The sequence below is a fragment of the Equus przewalskii genome, chromosome 3 (assembly GCF_037783145.1).
Source record: "Equus przewalskii isolate Varuska chromosome 3, EquPr2, whole genome shotgun sequence".
Lineage (NCBI taxonomy): Eukaryota > Metazoa > Chordata > Mammalia > Perissodactyla > Equidae > Equus > Equus przewalskii.
Window position 1 is genome coordinate 36,938,898 of NC_091833.1, and position 25,026 is coordinate 36,963,923.

Below are 25,026 nucleotides of genomic sequence, written 5' to 3' on the forward strand. Positions count from 1 at the left end.
TTTTTTGTTGGAAAACAGTTGCTCTTTTTGGTTGTAATTTGGAAGGGAGAGAGTCCTGGGTGAGCTCACTCTGCCATGTCACTGATGTCACTCCTAGTTTAAATTATTTTTTAAAATAAAAATGCTTTGATTAAAACTTGTCCCATAAATTGACAGAGATTTTGGAATATATGTTATACAGATATTTCTTCAATCATACTAGCATGCAACATAAGCCTATGCTATGTATCATTGTATATGATACATAGTATTATGGCTAGTAATATATTTGATATTAATATGACATTAAGTAATAAGACAGTTGATAAAATAGAATTTATCTGTTATATGTATATATCTATGTCTATATAGATGTATAGATATGTGCTTTTTTATATTTCAGGAGTTATACTTTTTATGATATGGTGTATAACCTGGTCACTCTCAGGCCCTGAAGTTCTCCCTGGTGGAAATTTATTTGGAGTGCTAATTATCTTTTATGGTGCCATCATTGGGGGGAAACTTTTGGAACTCATTAGAGTACCTTCTGTGCCTCAACTTCCACCTCTTCTTGGTAAGTGTATAATTAGCTCTTATTTCTTTGTTATTGACTATATGTAAATTATGAACATATTCTAGTCAGAGTAGATATAATTTAGAAATATTTCAATGTAATATGACCCATATACCTTTTTATATATGTATTTACTATATATGTGTATATATGGCTCTTTTGTAGAGTATTTATTCTCTCTATACACATATTTTTTTCTGAAATATATTTTAAAGGATTTAAATATACTCAATAAATTATTCTTTTTGCTGTATTATTTAGCAAGATTTTTTAAATTAATTTTATGTATTATAGAAAAGGAAAAATTTAGAAATGACTGAAGTTTTCTGTAGATAACCTAACTCAAATACAGTTACAAGATATAAATATTATAATGACTAGGACAGCAAAAGGTCCTGTAGGTTTTGGGCATCTCCACTATGCATATTCATGGGTTCATCCTCTGGCTAACCAGAATTGTGCTCTATTTCTTCATTGCCTTTATTATATAAGTCTCCAGCTGGACAGAGGAAAATTAGTGGAAGAACTTCCATCAGAGGTGTCTCCTTCTTCTAAGTATTGAGTACATCCAAATATTCAGTACATTGTCAATAGAGATAATTTCTCCACCTTATTTCCAACACCCTTTCTATGTCCATACCACTCTTTCAGCACCTCCTAAGTATTCATTGAATCTTTTTTCCTCCTCTCCAAAACTTCTACTGTTGCCCTGGCTTAGGCTGTTTCCGCATATTCCATGGACTATGGCAGAGCCTTCTAATTAGTTTCTCCTCCAGTTTTATGTCTATCTAATTCACCAAGACCATCACATAGAAAATGCAAGGTTCATTGTGTCATTTCCCACCTAAAACTTGGCCATGGTGCCTTCTGCTGCCAGAGCAGGGGTGGGGTATCTTTCTGCAGTCTGGCCCCTCCTGCCCATTCTCCCCGCCTGTCCTCACCCTTTACATTCCAGCAACACTGAATTACTTGTTGTACCCTATTGAGAAATGTCATTTCTTACCTCTCTTCCTTTCTTTATGCTGCCTCGTCTACTTGTATGTAACCTGCCCTTCTATAGAGACATAGTGTGTTTGAAGAGGGGAAATTAAACATTTCTGTTTTCTCTCTTGGAAAAATGAACTGAATCAGATATGCTTTGTTTTCTTTCTTTTCAGGGATGTTACTAGCTGGCTTTACCATCAGGAATGTTCCATTCATCAGTAAGCACGTCCATATTAGTAACATGTGGTCTTCAACTTTAAGAAACACTGCCCTTACCATTATCCTAATACGAGCTGGGCTTGGACTCGATCCACAGGTAGATTTTCAGTTATACCTTGAGTAAAGCTATTTTAAATATTAAAAGCTGGTGGAAAATAAAAAGAGGCAGAATTTTTATTATGGCTGTTCCAAGTGGAGTCTGTAAACAAAACTAAAATAAAGAACAAAAATTTTGCAGAAATATTGGCACCTTAATTTCTGCGTCTGGTCATATTATTACTGATCAGAAGAGAAACCACTGTCCGTCTGATGCCTGTTGGAGATAGTCTTTAATTCCTTGTGCAAAGACAAACATCCCTATGCATCATTTGTCTTATTTGGGAGTTGTGGCTTTTCTATGGAGAACTACTTCTCAGTTAACAAAGGACAAGGTCATCCCATAAAAAGTTTTTGCTTTTATTTTGTTTTATTTTTTCAGAGAGATTAAGAATTTCAATGATATTTTTGTTTTATGATTTTTTCTCACAGAAGTACATTCGTGATTATCTTTGCATTATTGTAAAAGCTAATCTTTAAAAATATTTATTAAAATACTACTATAAATCTATTTGGACTTTAAAAAGATAACTATTCATGAATATAACAGCTACTCAGATAAATGTGGCAAATGTTTAAGTGTAGTGGAAATATCTCAAGAGCATAAATAATTATAGACAATGATAATCTACTATATTCTCCATTAGAAAATTTGAAACAATGAGAAAATTTTAAAGTTCTCCATTTTAGTTAATTATGTAGTTTTTAAGTGATTTTCTCTTTTGGCATGTTGATATTTTCTGTTTGTAATTATTAAGTTAATTAAACAGTTCATCTTTAAAATTTGACTGATGGAAATAAACCTGTAGGATACTTTCATTATGCTATTTACTAAGAAGATTAAGGAAGGTAGAAATAGTTGTTTAATCACAGAGAATTGGATCTTTTTTAATAATTAAAATATCTTTTATAAAATATGAAAATAGTTTATATTCTGATCTATGATGACATATAAAATGAGCTGTATTAGCATTTCAAGCCCAGTGGGACCATTTGGGAGATTTAGTTTAGTAAAAGCTTATTACTCAAAAAAGACTCTATATTTCAATATAGGCTTAAATAATTTTCTAGTTGGCCATTATAAATTTGTCTAAATGTGACTGTGTTTGTATTTCAGGCTTTGAAGCATTCAAAGGGACTTTGTTTAAGAATGTCTATGGGTCCATGCCTTATGGAGGCATGTGCAGCTGCTGTTATTTCCCACTTCCTTATGAATTTTCCCTGGCAGTGGGGATTTCTATTAGGGTAACTTTTTCTCATTTTTCCCTATGAAAATATTCAGTTAAGGATGCCTGGTTTAAAATTATTGAAATATTCAGAATATTGTGTAGAAAAGTTTCTCATTAAAATTCTTTTCACAGTGGTAGAAAACCTTGGAAATCAATTGGTCAGAACCAGAGCCAGGTCCTAAATCTACCATATCCTTGACAAACATGCCTAGTCCCTAAATGTTTAATGCCAAGATAATTCACTTCATCAGTTTATTTCTTCTCCCCTACATTGTAATTAGTCTCTATTCCTTGACCTGATGGCCTCTTCCTTATACACTATATGTATTATATATATGAGAGATATTTTATATAGATACAAGTTCAGTTTTTAAATTTTTAAGTTCAGTTTTTAAAATTCTTTAAAGCAGCTAGAATTTATTATGTGTTGGAATCTAGATACATTTTTTTTCCACATGAACAGGTAGTAGTCTCAACACCAATTGTAGAAAAGTCCTTTCTTCTCCCACTGATTTGAAATGTCAATTTTATCATGTAACAAATCCCATAGATTTGTTTCTATGCTTCATATTCTATTTTCTTCCAATCTATTTTGTCTATTTTTATGTCACTATCACACAGTTTTAACTATTTTACCTTAACAAAGCAGTGTCTTTTACATTAACTTGGTTTTTCATTCTAAGCTCTTATTCTCCCAAATGAATTTTAAAATCACCTAGTCAAGTTTAATGAAAGTCTTGAGAGATTTTAATTGGCACAGCGCTGAGTTAATAAATTAACTTGGGAGACAGATGACTTCTTTATAATATTTGGGCTTTTCATCCACAAATGTGAAACGTCTCTACAATTATTCAGCTGTTATCTTAAGTACTACAATGTTTATAATTTTTTAAAGGTCTAGACTATCTTCATAGTTTTTTTCTTAGGTATTTTGTGTTTTTTATTGATTAGCGAGTGGAATTTTTTTCATAACATTTTCTAATTAGTTTTAGTTTTTGCAGATAGACAAGAAAGCTACTGATTTTTTAAATTACTTTTGTTGAGGTATAGTTTACATACAATAAAAACAGCACTCATTTTTAGTGAACATTTCAATGAGTTTTGACAAATTTTTATATCCATGTAACCACCAGCACAACTGAAATGCAGAATATTTTCATTACCTCCCAAAATTCTCTTGTGTCCCACCCTAGTCTATTTCCACATTGGCCCCAGGCAACCCTTCATCTTTCTTCTGTCACAACAGATTAGATTTTTTTAGAGTTTTAAATAAATGTAATTATACAGTGCATACTCTTTTGTTTTTGGCTTCTTTTGGTCAGCAAGTTGTTTTTGAGGTGCAGCCATATTATGACTAGTAGTTCATTCCATTTTATTGCAGAGTAGTATTTCATTGTATGAATATACTACCAACTTTATCCATTCACTCATTGATGGATATTTGGATTGTGTCCAGTTTGGGGCTATTACAAATAAAGCAGCTATGAATAATGCATTCGAGTCTTTGTGTGGACATTTGTTTTCATTTCTTAGGGAGATAACTGGGAGTAGAATTGCTGGGTCATATGGTTAGACAATGTTTAATTTTATTAAGAAACTGTCAAACAGTTTTCCAAAGTATTATAGTATTTTATATTCCCACCAGCAATGTATGAAATTCCAGGCCATCTGTATCCTCTACAATACTCCATAGTGTCTGTCTATTTAATTTTAGCATTTTTTACTGGATGTGTAGTGGTATCAGGTTGTAGTTTTATGGTTATTCATCAAATTTGGAAATTTTTCAGGCATTATTTCTTAAATATTTTGTCCCCCATTTCTTTCTTCTTTTTCTGGAACTACAATTACAGATGTGTTGACTGCTTGATATTATTCTGTAGGTCCCTGATACACTGTTAATTTTTTTTTTTTTTTGGTAACTCTGTGCTCTGTGCTTCATTTTGGATATATTCTATTGCTATGTCTTCAAGTTCACTGATCTTTTCTTCTGCAGCATTCAATCTTCTGTTAGTCTTATCATGTGAAATTTTCAATTCATGTATTGCATACTTTTAATTGTTACAAGCCATCAGACATTTTTATTTTTTCCAGCTTTATTGAGATATAATTGACGTATAACATTATGTAAGTTTAAGGCATAAAATGTGTTAACTTGATACACTTATATATTGCAAAATGATTACCAACATAGCATTAGCTAGCACCCCCATCTCATTACATAATTATCATTTCCTTTTTGTGATGAGAACATTTAAGATATATTCTCTTAGCAACTTTCAAGTATATAATACAGCTATATATATAGCTAATATAATAGTGCTCTGGTAGCACTATTAGCTATAATCACCATGCCACACATTAGATCCCCAAAACTTATTCATCTTATAAATACATATATGTATGTATATGTACCATATCATCTTTTTTTTTAAAAAAGATTTTATTTTTTTCCTTTTTCTTCCCAAAGCCCCTCAGTACATAGTTGTATATTCTTCGTTGTGGATCCTTCTAGTTGTGGCATGTGGGACCCTGCCTCAGTGTGGTTTGATGAGCAGTGCCATGTCTGCGCCCAGGATTCGAACCAACGAAACACTGGGCTGCCTGCAGCGGAGCACACGAACTTAACCACTCAGCCACGGGGCCAGCCCCCCCCATATCATCTTTATTCACTCATCCATTGACAGGCACTTAGGTTGTTCCCTTTAATTAATTTTTGTGCATGGTATCAGATACACAAAAGTTTCATTCTTTTGCATGTGGCTGTCCAGTTTTCCCAACATAATTTATTGAAGAGACCTTCTTTTCTCCATTGTATGTTCTTGGCTCCTTTGTCGAAGATTAACTGTCCATAGATGTGTAGCTTTGTTTCTGGGCTGTCAGTTCTGTTCCATTGATCTGTGAGTCTGTTTTTTCTGCCAGTATCATGAGGTTTTAGTTGCTGTAGCTTTGTACTATATTTTGACATCCGGGAGTTGAAATCAACTTTGTTCTTTTTTTCTCAGGATTGCTTTGGCTATTTGGGGTCTCCTATGGTTCCATATAAATTTTAGAATTCTTTGTTCTATTTCTGTGAAAAATGTTGGGATTTTGATAGGGTTTGCACAGAATCTGTAGATTGCTTTAGGAAGTATGGACATTTTAACTATGTTAATTCTTCCAATCCAAGAGCATGGAATATCTTTTCATTTGTGTCTTCTTCAATTTCTTTCAAATTCTATTTCTTTCAATTTCTAGTTTTCGTTATAAACGTCTTTCACCTCCTTCATTACATTTATAGGTATTTTATCCTTTTTGCTTGGATTGTAAGTGGGATTGTTTTCTTAAGTTATTTGATAGTTTGTCATTAGTGTAAAGAAATGCACCAGATTTTTGTGTATTGACTTTAGATTTTGCAACTTTACTGAATTTGTTTATTAGTTCTAGCAGTTTTTTGATGGAGTCTTTAGAGTTTTCTATGTGTAATATCATGTCATCTGTAAATAGTGACAGTTTTACTTCTTCCTTTCCCATTTGTATGCCTTTTATTTCTTTTTCTTTTTCTTTTTGCCTAATTGCTCTGGGTAGGACTTCTGATACTATGTTGAATGAGAGTGGCAAGAGTGGGCATCCTTGTCTTGTTTCTGTTCTTAGAGGGATATCTTTCAGTTTTTCACCATTGAGTATGATATTGGCTTTGTGTTTGTCATATATGGCCTTTATTATGTTAAGGTACTTTCCTTCTCTACCCATTTTATTGAGAGTTATTATCATAAATGGATGCTAAATCTTGTCAAATGCTTTCTCTGCATCTATTGAGATGATTCTATGATTTTTGTTCCTTATTTTGTTAACGTGATGTATCATGTTGATTGATTTGCAGATGTTGAACCATCCTTACATCCCTGGAATAAATCCCACATGATTGTGCTGTGTGATCCTTTTAATGTATTGTTGTATTATGTTTGCTTGTATTTTTTTGAGGATTCTTGCATCTATGTTCATCAGTGATATTGGTCTGTAGTTTTTGTTTGTGTGTGTTGTCCTTGTCTGGTTCTGGTATCAGGGTGACGTTGGCCTTGTAAGATGTGTTAAGAAACATCCCCACTTCTTCAATTTTTTTGAAGAGTTTGAGAAGGATAGGTGTTAAATCTTTGAATGTTTGATAGAATTGAGCAGAGAAGCTATCAGGTCCTGGGCTTATGTTTTGGGGGAGGCTTTTGATTACTGTTTCAATCTCCTTACTAGTCTATTCAGATTCTCTAGTTCTTCTTGATTCAGTTTTGGAAGGTTGTATGATTCTAAGAATTTATCCATTTCTTCTAGGTTAGCCAATGTGTTGGTGTATAGCTTTTCATAATATTCTCTTATAATCTTTTGTATTTCTGAGGTGTCCGTTGTAATTTGTCCCCTTTCATTTCTGATTTTATTTATTTGAGCTTTCTCTTTTTCTTAGGGAGTCTAGCTAAAGGTTTTTCAATTTTGTTTATCTTTCAAAGAACCAGCTCTTAGAATCTTTGATCTTTTCTCTTGTCTTTTTAGTCCCTGTTTTATTTATTTCTGTTCTGATTTTTATTATTTCCTTCCTTTTACTGACTTTGGGCTTTGTTTGTTCATCTTTTTCTAGTTCCTTTAAGAATAATATTAGATTGTTTATTTCAGGTTTTTCTTGTTTGCTGAGGTAGGCCTGTATTGCTATAAATTTCCCTCTTAGTACTGCTTTTGCTGTGTCGCACATATTTTGGCATGTTGTATTTTTGTTTTCAAGTGTCTCCAGATATTTTTTGACTTCTCCTTTGACTTCTTCATTTATCCAATGGTTTTTCAGTAGCATGTTGTTTACTCTCCACATATTTATGACTTTTCCAGCTTTCTTCCTGTAGTTGATTTCTCGTTTCATACTGTTGTGGTGAAAAAATGTTTGATATAATTTCAACCTTCTTAAATTTATTGAGGCTTCCCTTGTTTCCCAATATATGGTCTATCCTTGAGAATGTTTCATGTGCACTTGAGAAGAATGTGTGTTCTGCTGCTTTTATTTTTTATTTTTTTTAAAGATTGGTACTTGAGCCAACAACTGTTGCCAATCTTTTTTTTTTTCCTGCTTTTTCTCCCCAAATCCCCCCAGTACATAGTTGTATATTATAGTTGTGGGTCCTTCTAGTTGTGTATTCTGCTGCTTTTAGATGGAATGTTCTATATATATCTATTAAGTCCAACTGGTCTAATGCTTCATTTAAGGCCAGTGTTTCCTTGTTGACTATCTGTCTGGGTGATCTATCCATTGATGTAAGTGGGGTATTAAAGTCCCTTACTATTTTGTGTCAATTTCTTCCTTTAAGTCTGTTAATAATTGCTTCATATACTTTGGTGCTCCTTTGTCAGGTGCATGTATATTGATAAATGTTAGGTTTTCTTGATGGATTGTCCCCTTAGTATTAGATAATGTCCATCTTTGTCTCTTGTTATTTTTTTGTCTTAAAGTCTATTTTGTCTGATATAAGTAGGGCTATACCTGCTTTCTTTTGGTTGCCATTTTCTTGGAGTATCATCTTCCATCCTTTCACTTTGAATGTATGTTTGTCTTTGGAGCTGAGATGAGTCTCATGAAGGCAGCATATTGTTGGGTCTTGTTTTTTAATCCACCCAGCTACTCTGTGTCCTTTGGTTGGTGAATTCAACTTATTTACATTCAGGATGATTATTGATATAGAGGACTTAATACTGCCATTTTATCTTTTGTTTTCTCATTGCTCTGTATTTCCACTGTTTCTTTTTCCTTGTGTTTCTGTCTTCCATTTTACTTTGGTGGTTTACTGTGATATTTTTCTCAGTTTTCTGTGTTTTTTATGTTTTCTGTCTCTGTTCTGAATTTTTGATTCGTGGTTAACATGAGGTTTCCATAGAAGGTCTCATATATAGGATAGTCCTTTTTCTGCTGATAGCATCTTATCTCCATTTGCCTATACAGGTTTTCTCCTTTTCTTCTTCCCCTTCTATGTTTTTGTTGGTACAAATTATCCCTTTTTATATTGTGAGTGCATCACCAAATTGAAGTGGTTATAGTTATTTTTAATGCTTCCTTTTCTGTTTTAACTTTTATGTTATAATTAAGTGCTTATTAATCTATTCTAACATAGAGTTGTGTTTTTCTGATTCTATTTATGACCTTGCTCAAAGTTTTGTACACCTTTGTCTTTTCAGTTCAGGTAGGAGAGCTCCTTGTAACATTTATTGTATGGCAGGTCTAGTGGCAATGAACTCCCTCAGCTTTTGTTTGTCTGAGAAGTCCTTTATTTCTCCTTCATATCTGAAGGATAACTTTTCTGGATAGAGTAGTCTTGGCTGACAGTTTTTATTTTTCAATATTTTGAATATATCGTTCCACTCTCTCCAGGCCTGTAGAATTTCTGATGAGAAATCTACTGATTGCCTAATGGGGATTCCCTTGTAGGTTTTTGGTTATTTTTTCCTCTGGCTGCCTTTAATCTTCTTTTTTTGTCATTGACTTTTGACAGTTTCATCATCATGTATCTTGGAGAAGGTCTTTTTGTGTTGAGATAATTGGGTGTTATATTAGCTTCATAGATTTGTACATCCAGTCCTTTACCAGGTTTGGGAAGATCTCAGCTATTATTTCTTTAAATAAGCTCTCTGCTCCTTTCTCCCTCTCTTCTCCTTCTGGGATGCTCATTATGTTGCCCTTTCTAATGGAGTCAGATAATTCTCATAGAATTTCTACATTTTTTAAAATCTTAGTTCTCTCTCTTTTTCCACCTGAATCATTTCTAGATTCCTGTCTTCAAGTTCACCAATTCTCTCTTCCATATGGTCTGTTCTATTTCCAGTGCTTTTTATGGGTCTGTTTCTGGACTGTCTCTTCTTTCCCAGTGGCCTATTTGTCATCTTCTGTGTTAATTACTGTAGCTTTATAATAAGTCTTGATATCTTATAGAACAAAACACTCACTTTTATTATCTTCCTCAAAAGTGTTTTCATTCCTCATAACCCTTTATATTTCCATGTAAATTTAGAATCACTTTGTAAATCTCCACCAAAAATTAACATTTTGATTGAAATTATATTGAATCTATAGATCAATTAGGAGACAAATGATACATTTACAATATTGAGTTATTCAATCCACGCTCATGGTCTGCCCCTCTATTGATTTATTTATTCTCTAATTTTTCTTAATCAGGTTTTTTTTCCCCTGCACAGAGGTCCTGCATATGTTTAATTAGATTTATTTCTAGGCATTTGATAGTTTTCAAAGATATTATAAATAGTACCTTTATTTTTTTTACATTTTTATGATTTGTTGCTTATATTTATTTATTAATTAATATTTCATTAATATAAATAAATAAACATTAATTTATTTATTTTCCATATTGCTTTTGTCTCCAGCAACCTTGGTATACTCATTAACTCAAATTTTATCTGTAGGTTGCTTTGGCTTTTCTACATGTACAGCCATATTATCTATGGATAATGACAGCTTTACTTCTTCTTTTCCAATATATATAGACAATCTATTTTTCTTTCCTTATGGCACTGATTAGGACCTTCAATATAATGTTGATTAGAAGTGGTGATAGTAGGCATCTTTGTCTCAATCCTATATTTGTTATAAGTATTTTGTAGCTTCCCTTTATTAGATTATGGGTTCCCTTATATCCTTAGTTTGCTGAAAGTTTTTATTGTAAATAGGTGTAGAATTTTATCAAATGATTGTTTTGCTTCTATTGAGATGATATGAGTTTTCTCATTTATTCTATTATAGTGAATTATGTTCATTAACTTTCTAATGTAAGCCAAACTTTCATTCATAAAATGGATCCAATTTGGTCATCATACTTATAATTTTCAACTTTCCTGTACCATTTTGTTTTAGATGTATACCTTACTAACAACTCAGAGCTGAACTTTTTCAGTCCAGTCAGAGAGGCTCTGTCTTAAACAGATCCATCCATCTAATTCATTAGAGATCAATTTAATGCTTTCATTTTACTTATTAAAATATACTTTCTTATGATTTTCATTCTTTTTCACTTTTCCTACCTTTCATTGGATTAACAGCATTTTCTTTGTTTCACTTTTGTTTATTCCTTTACTATTTAGAAATTAGAAAGTCATTCCGCTAGTGATTACCTATAATTTTGGAAAACATGCACTTAAATTTATAGCATGTTTTTACTTTTCTCCACTCCCTCATATATTCTCTCAACAGTTGATGTAATCTAGAGCCTTAGTCTGAGATTATTTTTAAGTTTTCTTTACAATAAACACTTTTATAGATTTATCAATGCTTTGCTGCTCATCATTGTTTCTTGCAACGATAATCATAATAATTATAGTAGTAGCAAACATTTATATAATGCTTGCCATGTGCCAGGAACTTTGTGAAGTGCTTGACAATTAGTAACTTATTTAATCCTCATAACAGCCCTGTGAAGTGTTCCAAATTTTTTTGTATGTAAACTGAGACAAAGAGATGATACCTGGTTCTCCTAAGGTCAGACAACTAATGGGTGGATCCAGAACTTTAGTTTTAGAGGCTTTATTCTTAATGTCCATACAATCCTGCCTATATCCTTTTATTTCTGATCTCCTTTCTTTTCTACTAAGTTGTTTTCCTGGTGAGTTGATCTTCTAGTTCTTTTAAAACTGATCAGTGGATGATAAACTGCATCACTGAATGTCTGAAAATGACTTCCATATTTCTTAGTATTAAATTTTAGGTTCAAAATTATTTTCCCTCAATACTTTAAACATATCATTGTTATCTATTTGCATTAATTTGCTCATGGGGATTTTCTTATCAAACTAATTATTAATTCCTTTTTTAGGTAGTCTAATCTAATTTTTTTTCTCTTTGGAAGCTTGGTTTTCTGAATTTTTCCTATAAAGAATTTCTTGCTATGCAAAGTATGTTCCTCAGCCGGAAACACTAGTATCACCTAAAAACTTGTTAGAAATGCAGAATCTTGGGCCCCACCCCAGAACTTTGAAATAGAGTCTGCATTTTAATGAGATCCTAGTGTAATTTTGTTTGTGTATTAAAGTTTGAAGAACACTCTCAGATAGGTCTTTTTTCTGAGTGAAATTGTTCAAACATGAAACAGAGTAGACAGAATAATATAATGAACACCTAAATACCCTTAACTTAAACTTAACAATCCCTAATTAATATTAAAGTAAATTACAGACATGATGATATTGCACTCCTGTATCCTGCAGTATGCATTTCTAAAAGGTAAAGGCATTTTTTAAAACTAAATTAAAAACAATTCCTTTATATCCTTTGGTGGGTCTTTTTATTTTTTTATTTATTTTATTTATTTTATTTCAGTAACATTGGATTATAACATTATATAGTTTTCAGATGTACATCGTAATATATTTCGAATTCTGTGTAGATTACAGCATGTTCACCACCCAAAAACTAATTAGAGTCCATCACCACACGTGAGCCTAATCACCCCTTTTACCCTCCCCCCTCCCCCCTTCCCCTATGGTAACCACCAATCCAATCTACATTGCTATGTGTTTGTTTATTGTTGTTTTTATCTTCTACTTATGAGTGAGATCATATGGTATTTGACTTTCTCCCTCTGACTTATTTCACTTAGCATAATACCCTCAAGGTCCATCCATGTTGTTTTAAAATTTATTTTACTCAATATTTGATGAGATCTTTCAATCAGAGGATTGTGTGTTTTTTCACCAAGTCTTGGATATATCTTTGGTCTCTCCTCAGTTGTCTTTTATTAAGTCCTTTTGTAATTCCCTCCTCCATATCTATTTTTTCCTTAGACTCTTCACCTCTTGTCTTTTTGCAGTACACACTGGAAAATTTTCTCTAGTTATTAACTCACTCTTCAGCTATGTCCATATCACCTATTTCTTTCTTTAATTTTTGCATTGATTAATTTCTAAGAACTATAGCTGAAATGTTATGGATTGATGCACTATACTTTCATGATTCTGAGGATATTTACAGTTATTCTGAAGTCATGGTCTGGTTTCTCTCTTTCTAGTATATCTCTTTCCTCAGGGATAAATTTTTCCCATTTAATGAACATAGTATCTCAATTCAAAGTGTTGGCTTTTCCCAAATATTTGGTGATACTTTAACAGGTACTCATTTTTGTATTTGAAACTCCCTATTAACTTGTGATTTCTTTATCTATTTGCTATTGCCCTCTTTCAGGGAACAGGCCAGTCACATTGCCAAGCAAGGTACCTTAGAAGCTCAGGCTGAGATTAAGATTCTTATGCAAGTGATTTATTGAGGGGGCTCTCAGTAGAAACGTCTAAGTGAAGGAAGCCAGATAAGACTGTGGGAAAAGTTAGTGGTTCCCAAACTTTGCCATGCATTAAAATCACCTGGGGAGCTTTTGAAAATCCCGAGATTAAGAGGAATGATGTCAGCAAGATAGCAGAATATGAAGCCCCAGGCTCTCCTTCCCCCACAGAGACACTGACTTAACAATATAAGGACCAGGTTACCTTTGTGAGAACTCCAGAAACCACTTGAGAGGTTACAGCATCCCATGTAAACACAAGGCCAAGAAGAGGCACACTGAAGCAATTTGGACATTTCATTGCACTTACTCACCTTACCCTATACCCCTTCCTGCACAGCAAGGGGCAATCAGGAGAAAACTCCCAACTCAGGACTTCCCCCTCATGAAGGAAAGAAAAAGCTGGAACATGTGTCCTACATGCTAGCTTTTTGAGGGGCTACCCAAAGGACTGATTTCTGTCTTACCTGACACCGAGCACTGACAGAAAAGTGAGTGGCACACTTTGGATGCCTGAGGTCCACTGAAAACAAAGGTGAGTCCTATGGGTTGTTACAGTTCCAGAGATATTGCATTACTTCAGATAGACATCCAAGGGTGCTCCAGAGTAGAAAACAGCAAAACTCTTCAGCTGGAGATAACACACCCGAGCCCAGAGAAGACACATCCCAGAAAGGTTTGAGAGGTCAATAGATTCTCTAGATAGTCTTATTGGTGAAGACATTTCCCTAGTGAAAACAATCCATAAAGACTGGGAGAGGTAGCCATTTTTTCAAATAAGAAATTTAACAAAAAATAATAAGGCATACAAAGAAACAGGGAATCATGGATCAATCAAAGGAATAAAATGAATCTCCAGAATCCTACCTTAAACAAATGGAAATGTATGAATTACTCAACAAATAATGCAAAGTAACCATTGTAAAGATACTCAAAGAGCTAAAAGAAATCAGGAAAATGATGCATCAACAAAATGAGAATACCAACATAGATATAGAAACTGTAAAAAAAAAAAGAAGAGCCAGAAATAAATTCTGGAGCTGCAGAATACAATAACTAAGTTGAAAAATTGACTAGAGGAGATCAACATCAGACTGGATCAAGCAGAAGAATTGGTGAACTCGAAGACAGGTCATTTGAAATTATTGAGTCAGAGGAGCAAAAAGAAAAACAAACAAAAAAAAGTAAGGGGATCCTAAAGGACTTATGGGATACCGTTAAATGGACAAGTCTATGCATTATGGGAGTTCCAGGAGGAAAAGAGAGAGATAAATGGTCAGAAAGCCCATTTGAAGAAATAATGGCCAGAAACTTCCAAATTTGAGGAAGGAAATGTACATACAAATTCAAGAAGCTGAAAGAATCCCCACTAAGATAAAACCGAAGAGACCTACACTGAGACACATATTCAAGCTGTCAAAAGTCACAGAAAGAGAGAATCTTGAAAGCAGCAAGAGCTCCCACAAGATAACAATTGGATTTCTCAGCAGAAACCTTGCAGGCCAGAAGAGAATGGTGTGATATATTCAAAATACTGGGGGAAAAAACCTGCCAACCAAGAATATTACAACCAGCAAACCACATGTAAAAGCGTCATGACATTGAATTTGGCAATGATTTCTTGGATATAACACTAAAAGCACAGGCAACAAAAGCAAAAACAGACAGATAGGACTGCATAAAATTTAAAAACTTCTGCACAGCAAAGGCAACAATTAACAAAGTGAAAAGACGACACACAGAATGGGAGAAAATAATTGCAAACCATATATCCGAAAAGATCAATATTTAGAATATATAAAGAACTACAACTCAACAATTAAAAAAAAAGAAACCTTGACTAAATAGTGGGCAAAGGACTTGAATAGACATTTCTCCAAAGAACATATACAAATGGCCAACAAGCACATGAAAGTGCTCAACATCTATAATCACTAGAGAATGCAAAGCAAAACTACAATGAGGGGGCCAGCCCCTTGGCCAAGTGGTTAAGTTCACGTGCTCCTCTTCGGTGGCCCAGGGTTTTTCCAGTTCGGGGCCTGGGGGTGGACATGGCACCAGTCATCAACCCATGCTGAGAGGGCATCCCACATAGCACAACCAGGAGGACCTACAACTAGAATATACAGCTATGTACTGGCAGGCTTTGGGGAGAAGAAGAAGGAAAAAAAATAACTATAATAACTATAATGAGATATCACCTCAAACCCATTAGGTTGGCCACTACCAAAAAAAAAAAAACCCCAGAAAATAACAAGTGTTGACACAAATGTAGAGAAACTGGAACACTTGTGCACTGCTGTTTGGAATATAAAATGGGCAGCTGCTATGCAAAACAGCTTGGAGTTTCCTCAAAAAACTAAAAATAGCATTACCATATAATCCATTAATCTCACTTCTGGGTATATATCCAAAAGAATTGAAAGCAGGATCTCAGCAAGGTATTTGCACATCCACGTTCATTGCAGCATTTTTCACAATAGCCAAGAGGTAGAAGCAGCCCAAATATCCATTGACAGATGAATAGATAAAGAAAATGTGGTGTATATGTACAATGGAATATTATTCAGCTGTAAAAAAGAAGGAAATCTTGTCACATTCTACGACATGGATGAACCTTGAGGAATTTATGCTGAATGAAATAAGCCAGGACAAAAACTACTAGAGTCGTCAAAATCTTGGTAACAGAAAGTAGAATAGTGGTTTCCAGGGCTTTGGATGAGGGGGACAAGGGTCATTGTTCAATGGGTATAGAGTTTCAATTTTGCAAGATGAAAAAGTTCTAGAGATCTGTTACACAACAATATGAATACAGTTAACACTACCGAACCGTACACTTAAAAATGGTTGAGAGTAAATTTTATATTATGTCTTTTTAAAAAACTTTTTAAAAATTCCAGTACTCTAGTCGAATTCCATCCTAAATCAGGTCAGAATGTCTTGAAACGGGAGCCAGGCGTTAGTACTTTTCAAAGGTCTCCAAGTACACAGTAGGCAACCTCTAGGACGGCTCCCACTGACCCCTGCTTTCTGATATTTACACTTCTGTGTAATACCCTCTTCTTGACTGTGGGCTGGACTTATTGACTTGCTTCTAACGGACAGAATGGAGCAGAAGTGATAGGATATACTTGTAAGATTAGGTTTGAGAAGACCATGGCTTCTAGCTTGCATGTTCTCTCTTGCATTCTCTTTGATTGCTTCTCTGAGGGGGAGCCGGCTGCCATGTCGTGAGCAGCCCTGAGGAGAAGTCCCCATGGCAAGAGACTGAAAGCCTGCCAGCAGCCATGTGAATAAACTTGGAAGCAGGTCTTCACCCACCCACCTCGTGAGAGACCTTGAGCCAGAGGCATACAGCTAAGCCACACCCAGATTCCTGACCCACAGAAGTTGTGAGATAATAAATGTTTGTTGTTTTAAGCTGCTAAATTTGGGGATGATTTGTTATACAGCAACAGATAAAAAATACACCAGGTCATTCCAATGTGCAGTAAAGTTCAGGAACCACTGAAGTAGGCAAATATGTGTTTTCAGAGAATTCTAGACTCTTCTTGAGTACACAGGGCAATCTTGAGCGTAAAATGTACCAGAGAGGTTGTACAGCCAGGGGAAAAGGCGCTAACCTGTAAGACCCTCACATCAGTCAGTCATTGGCAGGAGCTATCCGGAAGGAGGGTAGGAGGGTAGGGGTGGGGAAACCTAGGCATCCCCAAGTAAGCTCTCGTCATGGGGGGAGGCTCCTGGAAAGCTGCAGGTGTCAGTAGTCAGCAGCCAACAAGCAGCAGCTGGGGGATGTATGCACTGGCCTGGTAAATGGGCTCTGGTGGGGCCCCAAGAGCATCTTTCCATGGGGTACACCTCAGCCTTTATAAATTGAATGTGGAAAAGATGAGGCAAGGTTCTGGATGAGATATACTGACAGAAGGTACTCTGGGCAGCAGTTTCCCTATTCCTCACGGGTGTCATCAACCACTCCAGGAATTTGCTCTCTCGCCTTCATAACTTGGGTGCCCACAGTCATTATTCGTTCTTTGGGGCAGACACCTCTGTCCCTTATTGGCTTGATCAAGAGGTAGGAATGGTGTAGAGAGTACACTTGTCTGGCCATCTTACAGTGGTACTCCAAATAATCACCCATTTGATTTCCTCAGAGGTCCCTCCTGCTCCCAGCATCTGCCGTTTCTGGGCTTGGAGCATTTTTAGAAGTACACCATATCTTTGTAGCAATCTTTACTTATGCACATTTTGGCTTATGGTTTCCTTTTTCGATCCTAAACTCTCTGTCTCTTATCTTCCTGGGATACACGTAGCTTCTTGTCCCTTGAGGACTCCTCTCTTTTCTCCAGTTAGGTTATGGGTTTTTCTATTACTTTTCTATCTTTATCTCAGAGGATTTAGGGATGGCAGCAGAGGCTGCAACTGTGCTCAGCCCAACATCTTGGATGAAATCTCTATAAAATTTTAGCCAGCACTAAAAAATACGTGAAAAGTTTTACCACCATTAAATGACATTCACTCAAAAGCAGAATTGTTCCATTTGAAGTTGCTGTAAAGGTTAACATACTTGTTGTAAAATTTAATATAAAACACTATTTGGTTAAAAGGATGTTTTAAAATTGGTTTTCAAAGTCTTTCTCTCAGTTTTGTACTAGGCGCTGTCTCTCCTGCTGTTGTCGTCCCTTCCATGCTGGTTTTGCAAGAAAAAGGATATGGTATTGAGAAAGGCATTCCAACCTTACTAATAGCTGCTAGCAGTTTGGAAGACATCCTGGCTATCACTGGATTCAATACATGCTTGAGCATCGTCTTTTCCACAGGTGAACAAGAAAATACAGCAGCTGCCGTAGCGTCATAGCTCTTTCTGCGTTAGTTCTTCAAACAAGGTTTCCAGCTTTACTGCTCCATTTATAAACCATGACTTATTTACGTTTAACATCTTTTATTCTTTGTAGAAAGCTCATTCTAGACCAGGGAAGAAATTTCAATGGGTTAAGAAACCACTGCTTAACACAAATGATTTCATTTTAATAATCATGTATTTCAATTAATTTTATAACCTATATTATTACCATTTATCTGATCATATTACTTTGGAATGTTATCACAGTTTTTGATAGAAAATTTTAAGCAGCAATATTATTAGTACTACTAATATATTTAGTAGATGTTTTTGAAATGTACCTTTTTGGCCATCATTATAAATAACTGGTTGCTCTATTATTAAGACAACTTAAGTATACAGGGAGTGGACAATTGTGTGCCTTTTTGGTAGTGGTGGGACAATATCCTGCACCAATTCTGAATCCAAAGGTGATATTTAGTCTTGAATATCACTCTGCAGAAATTGTGAAAGTAAACATTTCCAAATTTAGTAATGTTTTAATTATCTGCAATGTTTGAAATTGTCTTCTGTATTATTGAAGCACCAAAATATTTTTAAGTTGAAGAGTAGTATATATAGTTTCTCTTAAAATCACAAGATGTAAATACATAAGAAGGAAAAAAAGGAAAAGATAAAAACAAAATATGCAATACTCGTGACCCCAAGAATAATAATTCTGAATATTTTGATGTAAATCCACCCAGACTTCTCCCTCTTTCCTTCTCTCTTTCCCTCACACTCTCTTTCTCTTCTCTCTCAATATTCTTATGAAATTATTGAACATGGACCATGTTTTCTTGTAACCTGAGTTTTTTTGCACTTAACTTTATATCACACATTTCTTTTCAGTAAATATATTTCTATGACATTTTTAATGGTTGCATATTATTTGATTGGCTGCATCATAATTACTTAAGCCGTTGAAAATTGAATTTGACTCCAATATTTCCTATTAAAATAATGCCTGGTTGAACATCTTGTAGCTAAATAGTTGTACCTACTTAATATTTTCTTAATCTTAAAAGTGGAATTGTTGAGCTAAAAAGTATATAGAGTTATAAGCTTTTTAAAACATATTGTCACAATATCATTTCCTACCAGGGTGCACAAACTTACCACTTTCTCTTCATTTTCTTCAAAATAGGTATACTAGTCTTTCTTACCTCTGCTAATTGGAGAGGTGGAAGATGAGGCCTCTTCAAATGGGAGGTTTTATAAATTGCTTTTCTTGAAATCTTTTGCCTGTTATCTTATAGATGTATTCATCTTTTGTTCTTTTAGATTTGTCAGGATTCTGCATAAAATTAAGAATTATAACCCTTTGTTTTATATCCTATAGTTTTTCCAATTTGTAATTTGCCTTTTAACTTTATCTCTTTTTTTGCCATTCAGAAGTTCTAAATTTTTTATTGTCTAATCTGGCAGTCTTTTCCTACGTGACTGGTATCAGTCATTATGTCAAAAAATATTTTTTGTGCTGCTCTTCCACCGTGCCAAACACTGTGCCAAACTCTGAGGATAAACAGTGAACAACAGTATCGGCTTTTATTGAGTAATTGCTCGGTACTTGCTCCAAGTTCCATAGATGTCCCCACTCATTTAATAGTCACAATAGTTCTATGCTTATTTTACAGATAAGAAAACTGAGGAACAGAATTAAGTACCTTGCTCAAAATCACAGATCCAATGAGTAGAGTAGCCAAGATGTGAATCTGGCAGTCTGACCCCAGACCCGCACTTCTAAGCTCCACCCTGTACTGCCCGCTGACACAGCAGACACAGAAGACCATGTGGCCGTGTTCTCCAGGAGTTTATATTAAACAGATAATTACAAAGGTGATGAATATCACGTAGGATAGGATGCTATGGGAACATGCTACAGGAGACCAAACCTAATTTGAGGAGAACCAAAAAAGTGAAAAACCCAGCAGGTAGATGCTCAGAAAATCCTCTCCCACCTCCTAACCATATAAACTGTCACTGAAAATTTCACGGACTTTCAAGGTTTTACACAATAGATCTCCAATACGTGTATATTTTGGAATATGGCGAATGTTGAGATCTAACCTTGTCTTCTGAGTCAACTGGCGTTTTTGTCATTGTATAATGTCCTTCTTTATCTCTTGTGGCAGTATTTAATTTAACATCTTTTTTGTCTGATATAAGTATGACCACTCCTGCTTTTTTGGTTACTATTCGCATGGAGTATCTTTTTTCCATTCTTATAGTTATAACAATCTATTCTAAAGTGATAACAACTGAACTTCATCCTCCTCGCTTTATGTTATCAACACCACAAATTATATTTTTATATTGTGTATCCGCTAACATAATTTTATGGTTAGTTATTTTTTAAGCTTTTATCTTAAATTTTATAACAAAATTAAAAGTGATTTACTCGCCACTGTTACAGTATTGCAGAATTCTGAATTCATCGACATACTTACCTGTACCAGAGGTTTATATTTGTCTGCTTTTGTGTTGCTATCGAAGGTCCTTTTATTTCCACTTGAAGGATTCCCTTTAACATTCCTGGTAATGCAAGGCCAGTGGTGATGAACTCCCTCAGCTTTTGTTTATCTGGGGAAGTTTTCATTTCTCCTTCATTTTGAAGGACAATTTTGTGGAATACTACTCTTGGTTGGCAGGTTTTTTCTTTCAACACTTTGAGTATACCATCCCACCCTCTTCTGGCCTTTAAGGTTTCCACTGTGAAATACCCTGGTAATGTTATAAGTGCTCCTGTGGATATGATGACTCACTTTTCTCTTGCTGCAACTTCTTAGTTGGTTTGTAGACTGTCATAAAGGCTTTCGGACTGTATATTGTTAAGTTGGTGTCTCCGTGGGGGATCGAGGTTCTGGGGCTTGCCATTCCATCATTTTGCTGTTGTCACCCCTTATTTTTATTGTTTTTAATGAAAAAATATTTCTAAAATACATATATTTACATGCTGCATTGACCTAAATTCACAGAGCATAACTGAACTTTTTTGTGACCCAGGATCATTTTTTTAAGCTTATTATAATAAGCTACAGATATGCATACATAAAATATACTGGAAACTCAATTGACCCTTGAATATTCCTAGAATTGACCCTGGAATAAATCTTTTTTTATGTTGTTGTTTTATTGTTCTTTTTATGTTTAAATCATTTGTATCTTTGTCTTAATAGTACATCAGAGAAGAAACATTACCAGCCAGGTGCTAGGTGCCAGAGGTGCTCCTTTGTCGGTCTCTGTCCATTCTTCTACCTCACCTGGTGCTTCAGGTTGGGTGTGTAAGGGGACTACTTTGTGGCTTATCACTTCTTTGTTTTCTGGCCTATTTATTCAATGAACATTTCCCAGTTGTGTATAAATATAAATTATTTGAGAGTCCATATTTAATTTATCAAATAAATCTGTGTATATTTTCACATATGTAAATATTAAAAGTCTATTTTTGTATATTTGTTCTATAAAATATGTGCCTTTCTTCAAGAAGCACCTCGATTTGATTTTCTGCTGTGTTGGGCGTGTTAGAATGTTTCTCTGTGAAATGTTTTCCTGCTTGTGTGCTTTTACAGGTGGTATACTGGGTAACGTCATAGCCTCTTTTTGGGACGTACTTGTTGGTGTGCTGGTTGGAACTCTTTTGGGATTTTTTCTTCGATATTTTCCAAGTGGAGATCAGGTGAATAAAAAATTAATCTATTTTCTAGAAGTGTAGTATTAGACATTTCTTTCAAAAATTTGAACTTTTGGAAGATCTATGAAGTATTAAATTTAATATTCAATTCTCTTTCCCAAAAGTAGCCTTCAGTGACTACTCTGCTTAAACCCAAGCACAGTTGTGATTGGTGCAGGGCAATGGCAATTTGGCAAATAAGGAATATCAGGAAAATGTACTCAACTCAGAGTACCCTCTCCATTCCACCCCACCCCTTCTTCACTAACTTGCCTATTGACTCCTGACAGTTTTTCCTAACCTTTTTTCCCTCAAACTTTCCCTTGAACATTTTTGGAGATATAGATTCCCACTTATCTCTCCATATTCCCTGATTAAGTTCACTCCTGCTCCCTTTGACTATGGCAACACTGACAGGTTCAACCCTTTCCTGCCTTGCAGCGTGTGCATCACTCTTGTATTCCCGCAACTTCCATGTTTCCCCCTAACCATTGTCTTAGCTAAAGAGATATTCAGAAATTTATTTTTAATTCATTGGATATGTTATATGGAATTACACATTATATGGGTCTCTTTTTTTTTCCTTCTTCACTTAGTTAAAATATTGTAACCATTTTACTGACATTAGTATCAAAGATGTGGCAGATGATGAGACAATAATTGAAAGTTTGGTCACGATACTAAGTCTGCTAACATTTTTGGTGAAGAAGTCAAACTTTTAGACGTTATTTAATATAAAATATAGAGACATGGTATCAAAGGGTCAATCATACATGATAGATAATGCAAATAGTGTATTACATATTAATGTAAGTTAGTTTCTAAATATCTGTCTGATTCTAGACGAGGCTTTCGTTGAAGAGGGCGTTCCTGCTCGTGAGCCTGTGCGTGTCTGCTGTCCTGGGCGGCCACCGCCTGGGTCTGCACGGGGCTGGAGGGCTGTGCACGCTGGTGCTGACTTTCATCGCAGGGATGAGTTGGTCCAAAGAAAAGGTGAATATTTTTAATCCACCATTTTTTTTAAATAAAATAACTGCATTTTTTAATATTTATAATGGACATTTAGGAAATCTCCTTGTTCTAGTTGGAAGGTGTTCCAGAAGTTAGTGTCTCCAAGGAAATGAAATATTTAGGAAAAAAAAGGACCTGGAAATACACTAAAATGCAATCAGAAATTGAGTTATCACATCAAGCCTCTTTCTTTTTCCAAGTTTTGCAATCTGATTACATAACTTTTATTGATTTAACTATTTTATTCATTAAAATTTTAGTTATACAATTAATACATGAAAACATGCTCATAAAAGATTCAAACAATACAGAGGGTCCACATATAGAACAAAATGTAAAAGATTCCTTTTCCCACACCACTCCAAAATATCAAACCCCCTTCTCAGAATTAATCATTTCCTCTTATCAATCCTTTATTTATAGACATTTAGATCATTGCTGTTTTTTGTTGTTATGAACAGTGCTGCCACGAGCAGTCCTGTTTGCGTGTCTTCTTGCAAATGTGCGAGCACTTCTCTAGGAACAGATTCCTAGAACTGGAATTGCTGAATTTAGACATGGTATGTTTCTGTTTTGATGACTGCTGCCAAATTATCCCTTCGAAAGATTTTATTTATTTACACTACTTACTGTCGCCAGTGTAGAAGAGTCCCCAATACCTCAAACCATCAACAACCCTGGATATTATCACTAGCTCTCCTTTTTTTTTTTACAATCTTATGATAAGAACCTATATAACATTGTTATTCTTTATTTACATTTTTCTGATTAGTAATGAGGTAAAATTCTCTTCATATATTCTTTTTTAACTACCTATTCATATTCTTTGCTCATTTTTTGATTGGTTTCTTTAGCTTTTTGTTCCTAATTTATAGAGTTTCTCTATATGTTAGGGCTACTAATCCTTTGTTATATACATCTTGTGTATAATTTTTGCTTATCTTCAACTTTGTTTCTGATGTCTTTTTTTTCTCTTCTTTCCTTTTCTTTTTCTTTTTCCTTTTTTTTGGAGGAAGATTAGCCCTGAGCTAACATCTGCTGCCAATCCTCCTCTTTTTGCTGAGGAAAGCTGGCCCTGAGCTAACATCCGTGCCCATCTTCCCCTACTTTATATGTGGGACACCTGCCACAGCATGGCGTGTCAAGTGGTGCCATGTCCACATCTGGGATCTGAACTGGCAAACCCTGGGCCGATGAAGCGGAATGTGCACACTTAACCGCTGCGCCACCAGGCCAGCCCCTGATGTCTCTTTTTTAATGCTTTTTTTTTTTTTGGTGAGGAAGATTGGCCCTGAGCTAACATCTGTTGCCAATCCTCCTCTTTTGTTTTTTTCTCCCCACAGCCTCAGTACATACTTGTATATCCTAGTTGTAGGTCATTCTAGTTCTTCTACGTGGAACACCACCGCAGCATGGCTTGATGAGCAGTGCATAAGTCCATGCCCAGGATCCAAACCAGCAAACCCCGGGCCACCAAAGCTGAGTGCATGAACTTAATCGCCCGGCCACAGGGCTGGCCGCTATAATGTCGTTTGTATGGAAGTAAAATTTCCTATAGTCAAACCTGTCAGTTTTTCCTTTTTGGTTTTGGATTCTGTATCTTTTTTAAGAATAATTTCTTCACCCAAGATTATAAGATTATAAACATTATAATATCTTCTGTATTATCACCTAATACTTTGGTAGTTTTTGTTCGTTTTGTTTTTACATTCAGTAATTTAATCCATCTGGAATTTATTTTTTTGACTACTGTGAGGTAAGGATATACATGTGTGTGATTATATATATATATGTATTCATAGACATATATGCATACATGTAATAGATACATATTTATATGAACATATATTGGATAGTCAATTTTTGCCAAATTATTTATTGACTAATTTATTGACATTAATTTTCAGTGAGTTTTTAAATGCCTCTTTTAATATGACCTAACCTTTCACGTACATACAAGTTCATTTCTGGAATCTATTTAGTCCCACTTATCTATTCTTATGCCAATACCACTCTATTTTAAATCACTGTAGTTTTATATCTCAAAATCTAATATAAAAGATTCTCTCTCATTGTACTTATTTTTAAAGTATTTC

At 34.8% G+C, this 25,026-nt stretch overlaps 1 protein-coding gene across 7 annotated transcripts in view; it reads left to right on the forward strand.

The window, feature by feature from the left end:
• SLC9B1 (solute carrier family 9 member B1) overlaps window positions 1-25,026 on the forward strand; it is a 76,459-nt gene that overhangs the window by 47,539 nt on the left and 3,894 nt on the right. For all 7 annotated transcript variants that reach the window (XM_070614121.1, XM_070614123.1, XM_070614120.1 and 4 more), the window contains 6 exons: window positions 383-553; window positions 1,711-1,853; window positions 2,970-3,097; window positions 18,009-18,184; window positions 21,819-21,925; window positions 22,763-22,912. In XM_070614121.1, the coding sequence (XP_070470222.1) occupies window positions 383-553; window positions 1,711-1,853; window positions 2,970-3,097; window positions 18,009-18,184; window positions 21,819-21,925; window positions 22,763-22,912 (875 nt within the window). The remainder of the gene's footprint in view (window positions 1-382; window positions 554-1,710; window positions 1,854-2,969; window positions 3,098-18,008; window positions 18,185-21,818; window positions 21,926-22,762; window positions 22,913-25,026) is intronic.